The 15050-nt window shown below is 45.9% G+C and overlaps 1 protein-coding gene across 1 annotated transcript in view; it reads right to left on the bottom strand.

The window, feature by feature from the left end:
• Positions 1-618: 618 nt before the first annotated feature.
• The window catches only part of JAKMIP3 (Janus kinase and microtubule interacting protein 3), a 33543-nt gene continuing 19111 nt past the window's right edge, over positions 619-15050 (bottom strand). The window contains exons 9-21 of the mRNA XM_009876261.1: positions 14524-14652; positions 12812-12940; positions 10819-10902; positions 9995-10057; positions 9501-9599; positions 8406-8504; positions 8263-8316; positions 5915-5980; positions 5434-5502; positions 5261-5338; positions 2002-2205; positions 1588-1653; positions 619-669 (exon numbers count right to left, since the gene is read on the bottom strand). Of these exons, the coding sequence (XP_009874563.1) occupies positions 619-669; positions 1588-1653; positions 2002-2205; positions 5261-5338; positions 5434-5502; positions 5915-5980; positions 8263-8316; positions 8406-8504; positions 9501-9599; positions 9995-10057; positions 10819-10902; positions 12812-12940; positions 14524-14652 (1191 nt within the window). The remainder of the gene's footprint in view (positions 670-1587; positions 1654-2001; positions 2206-5260; positions 5339-5433; positions 5503-5914; positions 5981-8262; positions 8317-8405; positions 8505-9500; positions 9600-9994; positions 10058-10818; positions 10903-12811; positions 12941-14523; positions 14653-15050) is intronic.

The following is a 15050-nucleotide window of genomic DNA, read 5'->3' as shown; positions in this document are numbered from 1 at the left end:
CTTGTGCTGTGTTCTGCTGACTGGCAGGGGCTGTTCCCCCCAGTGGGGACTCCTGCCATCTCGGGGGCACAGGCAGACCTGCGGGTTACCCCCTTTTTGCTCGGGGGAGCAGGGCGCCGGAGGCACTGTCTAGGGCCTGGGGGCACGATGCTCGGGGAAAGGCACCTTTAGAGACAACATGTTCTCCCCAAACGTGCAGGCAGGGCAAGCTGGAGAGGAGCCTCAGCCTGGCTGCAAGCACCTCAGAGGTGGGAAAAGGGTCGGTGGGTTTCCCGGGATTTCCTGCCAGGGTCAGCTGGAGTGACCCCCGATGGGATCAGAGGCGTTTGCTTGGGTTTCCTAGAAGTTGCCTTGCTTTTAAGTCTGCTGCGTTTTTCTTTTGCCTTGACCTTCCCTTCAAAGAGGGAAATTCTGTTCCATGAGTTTTAGCCTGCTGGTGCCTCAGTTTCATGTTTTTATAAAGGCTTTAGAGATTTCTGTTTGGGGATTACCCAGGAGACCCCCCAAACACTGCCATAGCAGACCAAGTAGTGAGGGGAGGGCTCTGATGTTTTCCAAGAAGAAGGGGGGAGACCAGAGGTGATCTGAGATCTTACCTTCTGTATGTGGCCTGAAGGACTATGACCAAAGAATGAAAGCTAAAGAGAAAAATAAAAACAAAAATAAAAACTGAAAAGGGGAGGGAAGAGAGGAAAAAATGGAAGAGAAGAAAGAAAATAAGAGTTTACAGTGTGTTTAGCTGAGAAGTACGTTGTGGTTACAGACAGACTGCAACAAAACTCTCAGTTGAAAAGAAATAAAAAGTGTGAAGCAAGCTCCGAGGGCTTGGGCAGAACCCCCGTGTCCCTCAGACTGACGAGAGTCACGTCTCAGCCCAGCGGAGGCCAGTCACAGCCAAGGGCTCAGGAAAAATGGGGAGGACAAAAATTAGCTGAGTTCTTCTCATAATTCAAAAAAAATCCAAACCCAACACTGCTGAAGTTTGGGTTTGGTTTCATGTGAAAGTCCAGCTCAGGCCCTGCTGTACCTGAACAAGTTCTCCTGTGGCAACTTCGCTAGAAATAGAAGGTTTCAGATGAGGGTGATTTTAGGGTAGAATTCAACAGTGACGGTTTGACTGAAGGAAGCTCGACAAGACAGCGAGTGCCGGGGCTCCAGGGGCCAGGGCCTGCCCCTTGCTCGGGGGAAGGCAGGGCAGGGCAGCTGCACAGAGACGAGAGGGAAGGAGGGATGGAGACAAGATCCTCGCTCCTTCCCCAGAGCTCGGGTCCCCTCACCCCTCGCCGGCTGGCAGCTCTCCATCGCTCCAGCCCTCTCTTCGCAGGGCAGACAGAACCCCCCTTCCCTGCCGAGTCCCCTGCTTTGGACTTTACTGAGGGGGGACAGAAGGAAAGCCTCCACTGAAGCTGGTAGCCTTTCCTTCTCAGAGGGACTAGTGCAAATGCAAAAAGGTCTTCTTGAGCACTCTCACATCAGCTCACTGCACTAACACACACAAATGTTTTGTAAGATTGTTCTCTTAGCCGAGGTGAAATGAATACATGGTCATGTGCACATACAATAACTGTTTCATCTGCATTACCTTACCTTTTCCTCTAACTCTTTTATTTGTCTTTTTTGGCCTTCAATTCTTTCTTCTAGCTCTTTAATTCTCTGTCAGATTTCAAATAAAAGAATATTTATTAACCAACCAAGTACAGATGTAACTAAAAGATGCATTATTTTTGGAGGTATAAATTGTATGTGCTGTCCTTCTAAAAAAAGTAATTGTGGTTTAAGCTGTAGGTGAGTCCTCCATGAATGTCCCTGCGGGACAAGTTCATGAAAGCCAAAAATGCCCTCTTTTCAGGAATTGTCCAAGGAAACCCAAAATCTGGCCCCAGGACCAGTCATTTCTGGTACAGCTCTGTGAGGAGAGGCTGGTGCTCACAAGTTCATTTCCTTTCCACCTGAGGGACCGTCCCGCCTTGAGCCTCGCCCTGCCCGTGCACTGGCACGTACCTGCTGGGCGTGCTGAATGAGCTCCATCCTTTCACGCAGGATTTGGGCATCCCTCTCCCGCAGCTCGCTCATGACCTGCCGCTTCCACTGCTCTACAGCGCTCTTCAGCTTCTCTTTCTCCTCTTCTGAGAGAAGTTCGGAAATTTTGGCTCCGGCTTCTTGCTGCAGGGCATCATAGAGCATGGCTTCTAATTCCAGAATTTGCTAATCAAAAACAATATAAGGCTGTCAGGTTGGCCTTGTCTCTGGTCGGATGAGGATTTTGTGAGGAACTGAAAATCCTACCCCATGAAGGCAACAGGGGCGGGAGGGTGTTGTGCCCAGAGCTCCGCGGCCAGGGGGAAAGCCCTTCAGGCTGCTCGGCCCTCCAGGCTGCTCTAACACCGCGGGGCCCCGAGAAGCACCGCAACCACCCGGGCCCTTGCTCAGCCTGATCTGCCTTGCAAAAAGGGTCTGGGTAACAACAGCTCCTTTCTGGGGTGGGGAGAGGGCCACAGGGAGAAAAGGCAAAAAGGAAATTTAAAAAAAAAAGAAAATGAAAAGGAAGAGGAAGAGGAACAGGAAAGAGAAAAAGCAAAAGCAAAAGCAAAAAGCAAAAGCAAAAGCGAAAGAAAAAGAAAATAGAAAAAAGAAAAAGTAAATCAGAAAAGGAAAAAGAAATAGGAAAGGGAAATCAAAAAGAAGAAAAAGAGGTTCATAAAGAAGTCATTCTGTGAGTCACAGACATTTTTCAAATGCAGTGCTCAGTCTCCCAGTTCACCCGTCCCAGCTGTGGCCAGCAGTGGCAGAGGATACGGCACCAGTTCCTGCTCCTGCCAGGAAGGAACGACTCGCTGTTTTGTGCTGCCAGCATTTTGTACCAACGGGCTCAGGACACCTCGTGGGACAGCGTTCCCAGCTCCAAGAGGCTTTATGCTCGAGAAAAATACATCTGGTCGCTGAGCATCGCTCCTGCAGGTGTCAGGCTGCAGAGCCTTTAGTGCATCAGGAAATGTCCCTCAGCCACAGAGCGCTTCACCCTCCACATTTACCGAGACACAGAAGCGCGCGGGAAATGGACTGGCAACGTTTGCCCAGGGTCACCGAGCCCCGCACCCTCCTAGGGCAGGTGACCTTGCCGGGCAGTATCTTCTGCTTCAAAGTCCAAGATAAATGCTACTTCTTGGTGCAAGCCAAAGCAAGGCAGAATCTTTTTTAGCAAGTTTGTTACTGAGCAAGAGACAAAGCAGTGACTGATGGCCCCTTCGCACATCCTCTCTAAAGCTGGTGGCATCTTGCAGAGCTCTCTGTGACAAGGAGTCAGGAGAACGTGACTGCAATAGCGTGGCTTGAACCTTGCAGAGCTCTCTCTGGCTGCAGGAGAACAGGGCTGCTGCTACAGTGTGGCTTGAACATACAAGAGTGCAAGAACTGGAAGAATTTGCTCGAAGAATACAAGCATTTACAAGAATAGTAACACTAGGGCAGGACGTACAGACACTGATGATAACTGACAGGCAGGAGCTCTGGTGTCTCTCTGGGGAAGATCAGACAGGATCTCGGAAGAAGATTCTGCTTTCATTTTTAAGAACACGGCCAACATCCTTGCTAACCATAACTGTCCTGACCAAACGCTCTTACTCGAAACGTGGATTTCTGTTTGTCCCCAGACCTCAATCCCACAACTGCTCTCCCTCTGCGGTTACACTGACTTGGGAAGAAGGCAGAGTGTGGGGAAAATCACGGTCTCAAGAGCAGCAGCAGTGTCAGGAGGCTCTGCATGAGCCAAGTGCTTCTTGGAGAAATTTTCACCACCAGCAAGAAAGGGGAGTGAAAACCGTGCAAAGAGCTTAGCAGTTACAGCTGGTAATCGCGTTGGCTGCAGCTGGTGGGGGAAGATTAGCAGCTGCTCATCTCCAGGGGCACAAAGAAAACATGGAAGTGAAACAAATTATGCAAATCAAAAGAGCTTTTGCCGCTCAAAGTTTGGGGCAGAACAAAGCTTTCTGGCTGTTTTCAGGTTGCATTTACGCCCGGGAGCACAGTCCATCGCTTGGCCTGGGGACACGGGCGCAATGCCTTTAAAGAACACAGAAAAACGCAAAAAAACCTTCTGCATGGCCTGCAACGCATTCATTATGCTTGTTCCCTCTCCTGGAACAGCAGAGCCAAGGAGCCAGTTGTTGTTTGACCCTCTGGTAAATTTGGGATCCTGGATCTGGAGATCCAGCTCACAGACAGAGTTTGAAGTGACGCCGTATGGTTTTTTCCCACTCTGCTGTTGCTGCAAGTTTCCACACGCTCAGATTTATGGGTCTGTTTCAGAACTCGCCCAAGACACGGAGGATCACCTCTCTCAGGGCTGATCTTTGATGGATCCTCCAGGCTCAGCCTTTGGCTGCACCCACCAAGCTGCTTCTCAGACCAGCTCGAGGCTGCAGGAGACAGCATGGTGTTGGGGCTGAGGCCGCAGGTAGGGGATGGGGTTTGGGTACTTTCCGGGGTTTCCACTGCGCATCGGCATCGATTCCAGACAGAGCTCAGTATCTGGCAAAATCAGTCTTAGAAATCACCCTGGCAGGGCAGAAAGCGTATTGAGTAAAATTCCCCCAAAGGGTTGAGATGCAAATAGATAAAAGGTATCCAGAAAAAGAGGCATAAACACTTGCTGCATCTCAGAAAGCGTAACTGTGCTCAAGATTTAAATGGAACTGAAAGAACTAGGTAAATTGATATGAAAATCTGTGCATTTATGCGTTTCATGAGTATATATTGAACTTTTCTCCAACCGAAGGAAACAAGGCAGCTGCTGACTGAAGAGGTGGTTGGGTTGGGATCAGCTAATGAGGAACCTGACCTAAACCTAGTTTCACGTCAAATTTACAGAATCAGGTAGTATCTCCAGCTATTTTGGTTACGGAGATTGTAATCTAAGATCTAAAGGGAACGTCATGGTCAAAATCTATTTTGGCAGGAAAAGAGAAAGTACTGAAAGCCTCATTTTCTTGTCATTTATCAAAACATCTGCTAAATTAAAACTTACGCTTGATAAGCTAAAGTTCAGGTCCTAGTCCTGCAAGTACCACTCAAACATGAGGAACTCTGTCCATAAGGAAATCATTGTTAGTTCTGGGTATACAGGATTTGTTTAAAAATCAGCCTATTTACTCCTTGCATGACTCCCTGAGCAGCCCTGACCAAAGCAGAGAGCTTCTCTGCGGCGAGCAGAGCACACACCTTACACCAGGGCCACAATTCAGCCAAGACTGGTTTTCCTCACCTTGTGAGCTTGGTCCAAGGACTGTTTCCTGAAGTCGAGCTCATCATCCAGGTAGCCCTTCTGCTTGCTGAACAGCTCCTGGCACAGGAGGAAGAGGCGGTGAGCACGATGGCCGCGGCGTCCACCCGCGGCACACCCTGCCGACTTCCCCGCCAGCGCGTCCCCCTCGGTACCTTCTCGTTCTCAAGGTCCAGCATCTTCTGCTGCAGCGCAGACTCCGTCACCTCGATCTGCTGTAGCCACTGCGCACAAAACAGAGAGCAGGTGCTTAAGCCTAAAGCACAGGCAGCTCGGCCACGCATTCTCTACATTCCTCTACTAAATCAAAGAGGGAAATTTGACGATATTATTATTATTTTTTTTCTTTTATGTATATTAGTGATGGAAAAAAGCATTATTTCAAAACCATTTATCTTCTAACATCATTTTGGTAGTAGAGTAATATTTTGAAATAAGCAATGTCTGTCTGTCTTGCCTGAATGTTACCTTCATTTTGACAAAAACTAGTGTAATTCCATGTAAAGAATCCTAGCATTTGGTGATGAATGTGTCATTAACACCATTTACGTCACCAGTGTGTTCAAGTGAGCTGTACTGAGGGGTCAGAGGCTTCCTCGACACACACTTACTGACAAGTGCTGCAGTAGTTATTACCTTTTCAGCCAGCGTGAGAACTGTCCGCGCTTGTATGACAACCACTTGCTCTTCATTGGTCAGGTTCTGCACCAAAACCAGAAAATAATTACAACACATCCAAGTGTCTTGTTATTAATCCACTACTTGGGTCACTGCTATAATTAAATAAATATGAAATCAAACACGTTCAAGGAACAATAAGGCAAAGAAAATTAGTATTGGAATGTAAGATTGTTTTAAAAACAATTGTAACTATTGGTCTTAGAGGTCTTTTCCAGCCTTTATGATTCTGTGTTGAATTCTTATCATACATATAATTAATTCTTCTAAAATTCTCATATTTTCAAAAAAAAAAAAAAAGGTATCACTGGATGTATTTTTACCCAACAGGGAATAAACACACAGTTACACAAGACAAGAGCAAGCTTAGCGCAATGTGCCATTGAGAGAAGAGCTGCAATCTGAAGTCTTCAGGTTCCTCATACACACAGCAGGTGAACACACAACCCTTATTTTGCATGGCCAAGCCATGATTTTGGAAAACATTTGTTAAGGTGTTAGCTACTCAATCCGTGTTTTGTTGCTTTTAAAAAAAACTAAAGTACCCGAACTATGTTTTGCACTTCGTCTCAAACCTTGGACTTACTCTGACCACATCTGCAGTAGGAGAAGTGAATCCCTCTCATCTGGGACCCACATTTGCTCAGACCCCGAGCGCCCCCAGCTGCCGTCCCCACAGGGTGATTGGGGAGAGGGCGAGAGGGGTCACTGTGGTGAACTTCAGTTGAAAGCCCAAGTGAAATGCTAGCCGGCAGGGACAGGAGGAGACTTCTGAGGACCCCTGAAAACTCTCTTCCATAAATGTAAGTTTTTTTAAAGCCAATGAAACCGTCCCCGCAGCACACTAATGGTGTTGTTTTCTGTTCGGTGAGGTACCCCTGACCTGCCTTCCTGGCCTGTGAGGAAGAGGAGGGCAGGTGTGTTCCTTGCCCCCTTCTTTGTGCCTGTCCCCAGGGACCCCACAGACTGTATCACACCCCCTGGACCCTTCCTTCTGCTCTACTCCTTGAGTACTCTCTCAAGGGTTTGACATACTCCAAACGCTATTTAACTCACGGCAGCTCAGTGGGACACAGCTGGAAGCTGCCAGGGGGGCTTTACAGAAACACAAGTGAAAAAATGCACAGGAAAGGGTGGGATCACTTGCACACCAGCGGGACAGACCCCTAACAGCCAGGCACAGCAACGTGCACCCACGGGGCACAGTCTGTGATGTTAAACAAGTGGAAACAAGACAAGAAAAGCGAGCGATAACAACGGTATACAGTTAGCTTAAAGCTATCTGAGGTGAGCACCGGGACCTTCCTCTTGTGTGGCATCTGGAAGGCAGCTGTTGTACAGAATGGGGAGAAGAAATAAATTGGGAGGAAAGAGCATTAGAGACCAGAGATCATTGGTATGAAGAAGCCAAGAGGAATGAAAGGGAATAAGAATGTGAGAAAAGTTACCATTTCTTCTGTGCCTGTTTGTCTCCAAGTTGCCTGTTTGGGACACTTCCGAAACACTCCGCACGGGACTAACCTGACATCACCAATTCCGCTGAAGACAACATTACTACAGGCATTAACAGATTAATGGGTATTATCCTTCTACACATTAGCAGGGTCAGCCTTAGCTCATTAGTGATTAAACTTATATGCCTCTTACTGTATTTTTTTGTGCACAAAAAGTTTAAGAACTCTTCATCATAATCACACTGGCCCCAGAGAGCGGCTCTGCTCCCCCCTGCCCCTCACAGCCCTGGGACCCTGCTGCTAGAGTACAGGAAAAAAATATACAAGGGCATGTATATCTTCTAGGTATGTAACCTCGTGTGTAATTACTCACTTCCATTTGCCAAAGGAGGAACACTTGCAAATTTCTTTTTATTTGCTGCTGCTTTTCATGCTGCTGTTGTAACTTTTTGTTTACTGTTAGCCCGGTTACTGTCAAAGGTTTATGGGTTATTAGGCAAAATTAAAACACACAGCTGCTAAAATGCGAAAGCAAAGCAAATGCAGAGCAAGCAAATAAAGAAACTGTGTGTGAACAGTGGACAGAAAAAAACAAACACCAAAGTTGCAAAATATTTTCCAAACCGCTGAAAAATCCAAAGCACTACCGTGACACCGTGATCCCGCAGGGCACTCTTCAGGAGGCTATTAACGAAATCTTAAAAAGCCAGAAATTGCTCAGGTGGTAGCCCAGTGCTTTGACCACAGCGAGGACAGACCGTGCAGTAGCAAATCAAGAAGGCTTTGCTAAGCTAACATGAGGACAAATATTTACCAAAGCATGCACAATTGATTAAAGGAACATACACTTACGGCGTTATCCCCTAAAATGTCCAATTTTTTCATCAGCTCTGCTACTACTATGTCCTAACAAGAGAGAAATGGAAAACCAGGAGTCAGAACAGAGCGTCTGATTTTATTTAGGGAAAGGAAAACATGAAACGAGAATCCCTTACTGTTACACCTTCTGCCTCGCAGTACACCTGGAGAGGGCTTTTCCCCTCTGTGAAAGGGCCGTGGTGGAGGTTGATGGCAGGCGAGCGCCTTTCTCTCTCCTGGAATGACAAGAATTGCCTGGTCACTCGCCATGGCGTGTCACCAGTGGCAGCTTCACCAAGAACTTGACAAACATGGTTTGAAAGAGGTCTCCTCTAACTGAACGCTCTGCAAAGAGATGCTGTTGCAGAGCAGCTTTACTTTCGGCACGGAGAGTGTAGAAGCCTTTCCTCTACACCCCAAAGCCTTTCTTCTGTACCCAAAGCCTTTCCTCCGCACCCCAAAGCTTTTCTTCTGCACCCCGCAGCTCTCGGCCCCCATGTTTTTGTGGAGTTGCTCGGGGCTGACGGGCAAGACCTCCAGACGCACACAGCAACAGCGTCAGTATTTTCCCACCACGCTGCTTCACCGGGCACTGATCATGACCACTTCCCTGTCATTTTGAGTGCATAATACCTTTGAAGAAAACTTATACCTACTATAACATAGATAGCACCTACACTTCCTCTTCTAAGTGGCTGCTTTGTTAATATCTCTGTGGAGAATTTAAAAAACAGTTTCCAAGACTTTGTAGATTCTGTTTATAAAGGTACCAAAACAGAAAAGAGGTGGCTCAGTGCAGTAACTACAGTGGCCTGGGTCATATGATTCCTTCTCTGCAGGTTTAGCAAGAGGCAAAACACAGCCATGACCTTTGGCAATGAAAGAAAGTTACTTTTTCTTTTTATTTCCCACATATAATCCTTTCTGGTTTTCTCTCTTTGCACTTTCAGAGCAGACGGATCATAGTAAAATGCATATCTACACCACAAGCCAGTTTTCTGGACCTTAAAACTAAGTGATAAGACTGCCAGAACAACCTATCAAGAATACTGGCATCAGTCCCTGGGTGTTTGTATCTTTTTTTCTCTTTCTATGCACTTTGTACAAAACCCTTTGGTCTCGTTTGGTGCAACGTGGCTCTTTACAGCACCTGGGGTGAGTTCCCTGCGCCACAGTGCCCCGGCCGTGGCTCGCGAGCCCCGGGCAGGACCGTGGCTGCAACACGTGCTCACTTCAAGCTCCAAGATCCTGAACTCCAGGAGCTCGTTCTGATCCTTCGCATCCTGGACGTCGTGCTTGAGGCGAGCTTCCTCAGCTTCCATTTGTTTTATCTGTGAAATAAAGCAGCACGTTGTTAGAGCTCTTTGCAGTCTCGCTCAATATCCGCCGTGTGTTGGTCATGGCGGGGAAACGCTGGGCTCAGCGGGAGTACCCGGGGTCCGAGCCCACCCCCTGGGGTCAGTGCAAGAGGGGAAATGCAGCACCAGCGCGGGGGGACACGGGGCTTTTCCCCAGAGCCACCGTTCTCACGCGGCCTCGCGGCAGGACGTGGTATGGGGCAATAGGAATGTCAGAAAACCACTTTTTCTGGCAGGTTTATAGGATCTTACTATTATACACGAATTATTTTCAGTAGAGGTGTGTGATAGAGATCAAAATATTTCACCTTCTGCATTCCGTAAACTACAAGTACTATTTGAATAATACAAATAGAAACATTGAACACCTTTTCCACCAGTTCTTGATTTCTTCTATACAGTGCTTGCTTCTCCTCAATCCACTTCATGTCCTTGAAAGAGAAATGACCAGTTTGGTAGGTGAAGCTGGCAACATTTAGTGCAAACACAGCAACATTCCATTAAATCCGACGCATAGAGAAGAGGGATGGAATAATATTGTGTATTAAACTGTAATTCTGTTATTTCCTAATATAATTTCCTAAGTTAACTTTTTCATCTTATTGTAAAAGAGCTTGTGGAATAGAAATACTCCAATCATTAAAGAACTTTTTCAGATTACAAAATGGTTTGCATTAAAAGGGATATTTCTAGCCGTGTGTCTGCTATTAAATTTCTATTATACTGAATACCAATTATGTATTTCAGAATGTTAAGCAAAATAAACCTTATTTGGAAAAGATTTCTTAATCTGATGGATATATAAACCCCACAAACTCCAGAACATTATTCATCAGCAAGGTTAACAATAATAAGAGGTTTAGCTGAAAAGGTAATGATTAAATGATTTAGTATTGCTTTAAAGTTCTCAGTTAAAAACATTTTCAGTTTTGTTTTTGTTTGGGTTTTTTTTTCTTTTTTTTCAGGAAAACTAAGACCCAAGCTAGAAACCGCCTGGCAACATCTCTTATATTTCCTGAGCCTGTCTGCTCTGTATGGAAGGGAAGAGCCATTGAGAAGGAGCAGGAGGATGCTGCCGTACATCCACGGCCCCTCGCCAGCCCCCCAGGAGGATGCGATCCTGGGGCCAAGGGTGTCCCTCGAGCCCCTCCCGCCCAAGCAGCGGGGCTGGGGAAGGGTCTGTGCATCATACCTGCCCCTGTTCAGCGAGGGCCTTCTCCAGGTCTTCTATCTGAGCCTGAGATCGGTGTATTTCTGCTTGGAGCTGCTCACGTGTCTGTAGGATACAAGGGGAAAAGAAGAAATGTAATAAATCAAACTTTCTCTAAACGACAAAAGCGAGCGCAGGGACAGGAAACGCTTAAAACACCAAATACTTTTAACAAGCCATTTTTGAAGTTCTTCAGCAGAATAAATTTGCAGCTGAGCACACGGCATTAGTCATTAATCCTAAAAAGAAGTCTGTGAGGTAGGGCAATAATTTTGAGACCTAAGTGCAGATTAACTTAAGCAGCACCCCACCAGGTAGAGAGTAGGACAGCGACGTACAGACGCCCTCGTACAGCTGGTGACGGCAGCGAGAAGCGAGCAGCCCGTCCTGGTCTAGAACAGGGCGTTTAAAGAAGCCAGTGTAACACAGAGATTCAGTTCCCCATGAAAAAATAAATTATGCCATAATTCTGGGCACACCTCTTTCCTTTAAATTTTTGGTAAGTTCAAAAGCTCAGAACAGGCCCTACCTACGTGATGCTACAAACTGGCAGATCATTCCTCTTTATGCTTTTAGTGCTCTTTCTTATGGACTTATTGTACTGTGTGTAATTTTTTACTACACTTGTAGCTTTATGCTGATTTAAATGCACACCACTTTCCTACATGCGTTTTCTGGAGAATGAATGTAATCATTGCTAGTTGTTTTATTCGTAAACATAATTTTACAGAACATTTTATTTCCTTAAACTATTAATCTGCTATTTATCTATTAATTTACAGTAAAAATGTTCTTATTTGTCTGAATTATCTGCATTGTTCTCTCTTTTTGCCTCATTATGGAAAAAATAAAATCACATCACTTCTCAGGTTGGGCACGTCTCGTTTGATTGCGATTTTCTTTGCACGTGCAATACCTATCACTGCAGAGCAGAGCACGTGCTTCTGAGACCGTCAGTGCAATTTGGGCGTTTGGAGAGAGTGATTGCGCTGACCTCTGGTCACCAAACAGGGAGGCGGCTGGGGGACGACGGCTGCTGCTAAACCTGCGTGGCTGAGAGGCACTCGCCAGTGCAAACGAAATTGGCAGTTAATTCTTTGAATTATTATGGGGAAATCCCCAATCTAGTTACAGAGCTAGGAAAGCCAAAATATTATGGTGACGATGGAATTCAGCTGGAAGAATTTGTCTGTTTGCCCATGGCCGGGACGGTCCCAGCTCGGCGGGGTACGTGGTGCTGAGCCCCATGCTGGGTGACTGGGATCAGCATCATCATCCTCACCTTGAGCCACTGTACGTGTTCCTGGATAACATGTTACCACAACACACACAGAGACAAATGAAGACCTTGCAGCTGCTTTTCTCCTATTAAACTTCAAAGTATTAGCTCCAAACACAATTTGTCCCTCTAATTATTGCCTTCACCCTTGTCTTCTGTGCATGGCAGGTCCTGGCGATACACAACGTTCTCAGGATAAAAGTAACATTTTAAGTCAGATGTTTGAAGCCACAAGGGCTATGTGAGGCAGACAGGCAGGCAGAGTAGCATAGGACACTTTGCAATTTAATTAAGAAAAAGAATCTCAGTTATAAGCCTTCTAAACATTTTATGAGGAGTCATGTAATCTCACAGAACCCAGAAGGAATTAAACACCGAGCATTATATATTTAAGGCTATCCGTCCTAGATTTTTATAGAAGAAGAGCTTATTTTTAAGGATTTCCCACAAAAATTCTCTCTAAATTTCTCTTAAATTGAACACAGATGAAAAGACTGAACGGTAGTGATGGAAGGACCTCCAGCCAGCCAGCACTTCCCAGGGGCGACCGGGTGCCCTGCCCTGCACCCCTAGCCAGCACCGTGCTGGAGGGGCTGGCCAAGCCCAGCTTAGCTTGGAAACAACCTGAGCGAGTACAATTGGAAACCCCCGCACAATTACAATCCTTTATTTTCATGTAATATAAGTCATTTAGACCTTAACTTCTCGTTCTGCATCCAATGTTCCTCCGACCTGTTCTTGCAATAGGGCGTATGCTCGTTGCAGAGCCTGGTACTCCATCGTCAGCTGCCGGAACCGCAGTTCTGTCTCTTCCTTGGCCATGCCCTGGAGTTAAAAACAAAGATGCATCACACCAGCTGGTTTTGCTTTGGCAATGAAAATTAAAAAAAAAATGAGAAGAAGGCTTTCGCTAAAAAGGGAGAGAATTGCTACTTTCAAAATGCGATTTGAGAAGCATGGTCCTAAGGATCTTGTTCTGTGCCCCAAACTATTTCTCTTTTGTCCCTTAAACACCACTTGCATACACTTATTTCAAGAAAATGCAATATAGAGGGAAAAAAAAAGATAATTCCCCCCCACCTTGGAAAGATAAAAACTTGCCATCCACATAACATACTAACAACTGGATTGCTTTTTATTACTGTAACAGGCAAAGTCAGCACAGTTAAAGGTGAAAATACAGCTTTCTTGAAACAACAAAAGATTTTCAATTTGGAGAATAAGTCAAGCCTGACAGGCTCGCTCAATTATTAAAACACTAATCTAGAGTTAATACTTGGTGAAATGGTGACATCAACATGAAAAGAGCCCTTCATCTTCTTCACGCTCCTTACAATACCCAGCACTGAATGCTTTCATGTCAGGTTGGCCAGAATATTTCATTCGACATGAAATGAAATTACACTGTTGGTTGCATGCATAAACTTCATACTATCTGAACAGGGAAAAAAAATGTCAGTACCGGAATGAAAAATAAATAGGCTCATACGTACAAAAGCATGTTCAGATTCCCCCAGTGCAGCACACACCTGGCAACCACTTATGTACCTTTAGTGATGGGGATGGGAACCCTTTTGGTTCCCTTTTAACAGGTTTAATTCCGACCCATGAAGCAGGCGCAATGGCAGACAAAAAATTGCAGCCAGTATATCATAAAAAAGGCTGCAAGTCATTATCAACAATTTGATGTGTGTTGCAGGATCCTTGTTAAACCCACGAAGGCGCAATGGTGCAGTGATCTGACACACACCCGGGAATGCATTTCCAGGGAAGCCCTGCCCAAGGCCAGCAGTGATCCCTTCGTACCGCCAGCCACCTCTGTGTGCTCGGCACTCAGAGCCTCCAGAGAAGTCACGACCTCGGTGTACTGGCCAAGAGACAGCTCCTCCTTTGGAGACTGCAGCAATTTTCACATGTTACTAAACTCTGTAATAAATTATTTACAACCTACATATGTTTTCAGGCTGGCTTCCTTCTCCTGCCAGCAGCACGAGCCTTACTGCTTAGGGCTGTGCTCAGTGACGGGGCAGAGTGACAAGTAGAAACACCTGAACTCAAGTACAGGTGCACGAACCTGAGGTAAATCTCGATGTGAATGGGTCTGCACAGGTTCATCCAGCTTCTCAGTTCTTTTAGTCCTCTGACCTATAAACCCACCATAAATCTAGTATTTTTAGGGTACAATATTTCCAGCTTGGCTAAAAGTTGTGAAAATACTGAAGACCTGACACGCAGAGATATTAACTAATGTGCCAATATTACATTTAAACAATATTACATTTAACATACATTTTAAATTTTCTGGTCAGAGGTGATGAATGATTGATGTAAGAGATCAAGAATTTAATTTTAAAAATAAATCAGTAGCAGGGTTTCAAAAGAAAATAATGCATATTTTTGATGAATACCTCTTCCAAGTCATCTTCAGGAGTGCAAGGGGTTTGGTCTGTCCGGTCGGTTTGATACGAGATAGAGGAACCATCGGACTCCAAGGAAGCTTCGTCATCGTACCCAAAAAACGTCTCCACAACCGGCTTCTGGCAGAGAGAAGGCATCAGGGAGCGCAGCCACGCTGCACAGTGGCAGTGACGGGGGGACAGCAGGGACTTGGGGGAACACATGGCTAAACCCTGCCCCTTCATGGGATTTGAACACGTGCACCTCCAGAGGATCCTCCATCCCAGATTACCGGTAATTCTCACTCTATTGATTTTTCTGGAAAAAGCCGTCCAGTTCTTTCCATCGATATGCAGATCAAGTTTTTTCACCCCATGGTAGTGCTCTGCCCAAAGCTGGAACTATTAAATACCTGACTTGCTGTATTTGTTATTAGCTACCACAGTGTGCAGCCTCAAAGCCCCTCCTTTTTTAATGTGTGTTCCCCTCGGTGTCTGTAGCTCCGCAGAGCACCCGTTCTGCTTGGTGTGTTCATATC

The sequence above is a fragment of the Apaloderma vittatum genome, unplaced genomic scaffold, assembly GCF_000703405.1.
Source record: "Apaloderma vittatum isolate BGI_N311 unplaced genomic scaffold, ASM70340v1 scaffold3709, whole genome shotgun sequence".
Taxonomy (NCBI): Eukaryota; Metazoa; Chordata; class Aves; order Trogoniformes; family Trogonidae; genus Apaloderma; species Apaloderma vittatum.
This window is presented reverse-complemented; position numbering and strand designations above follow the sequence as displayed.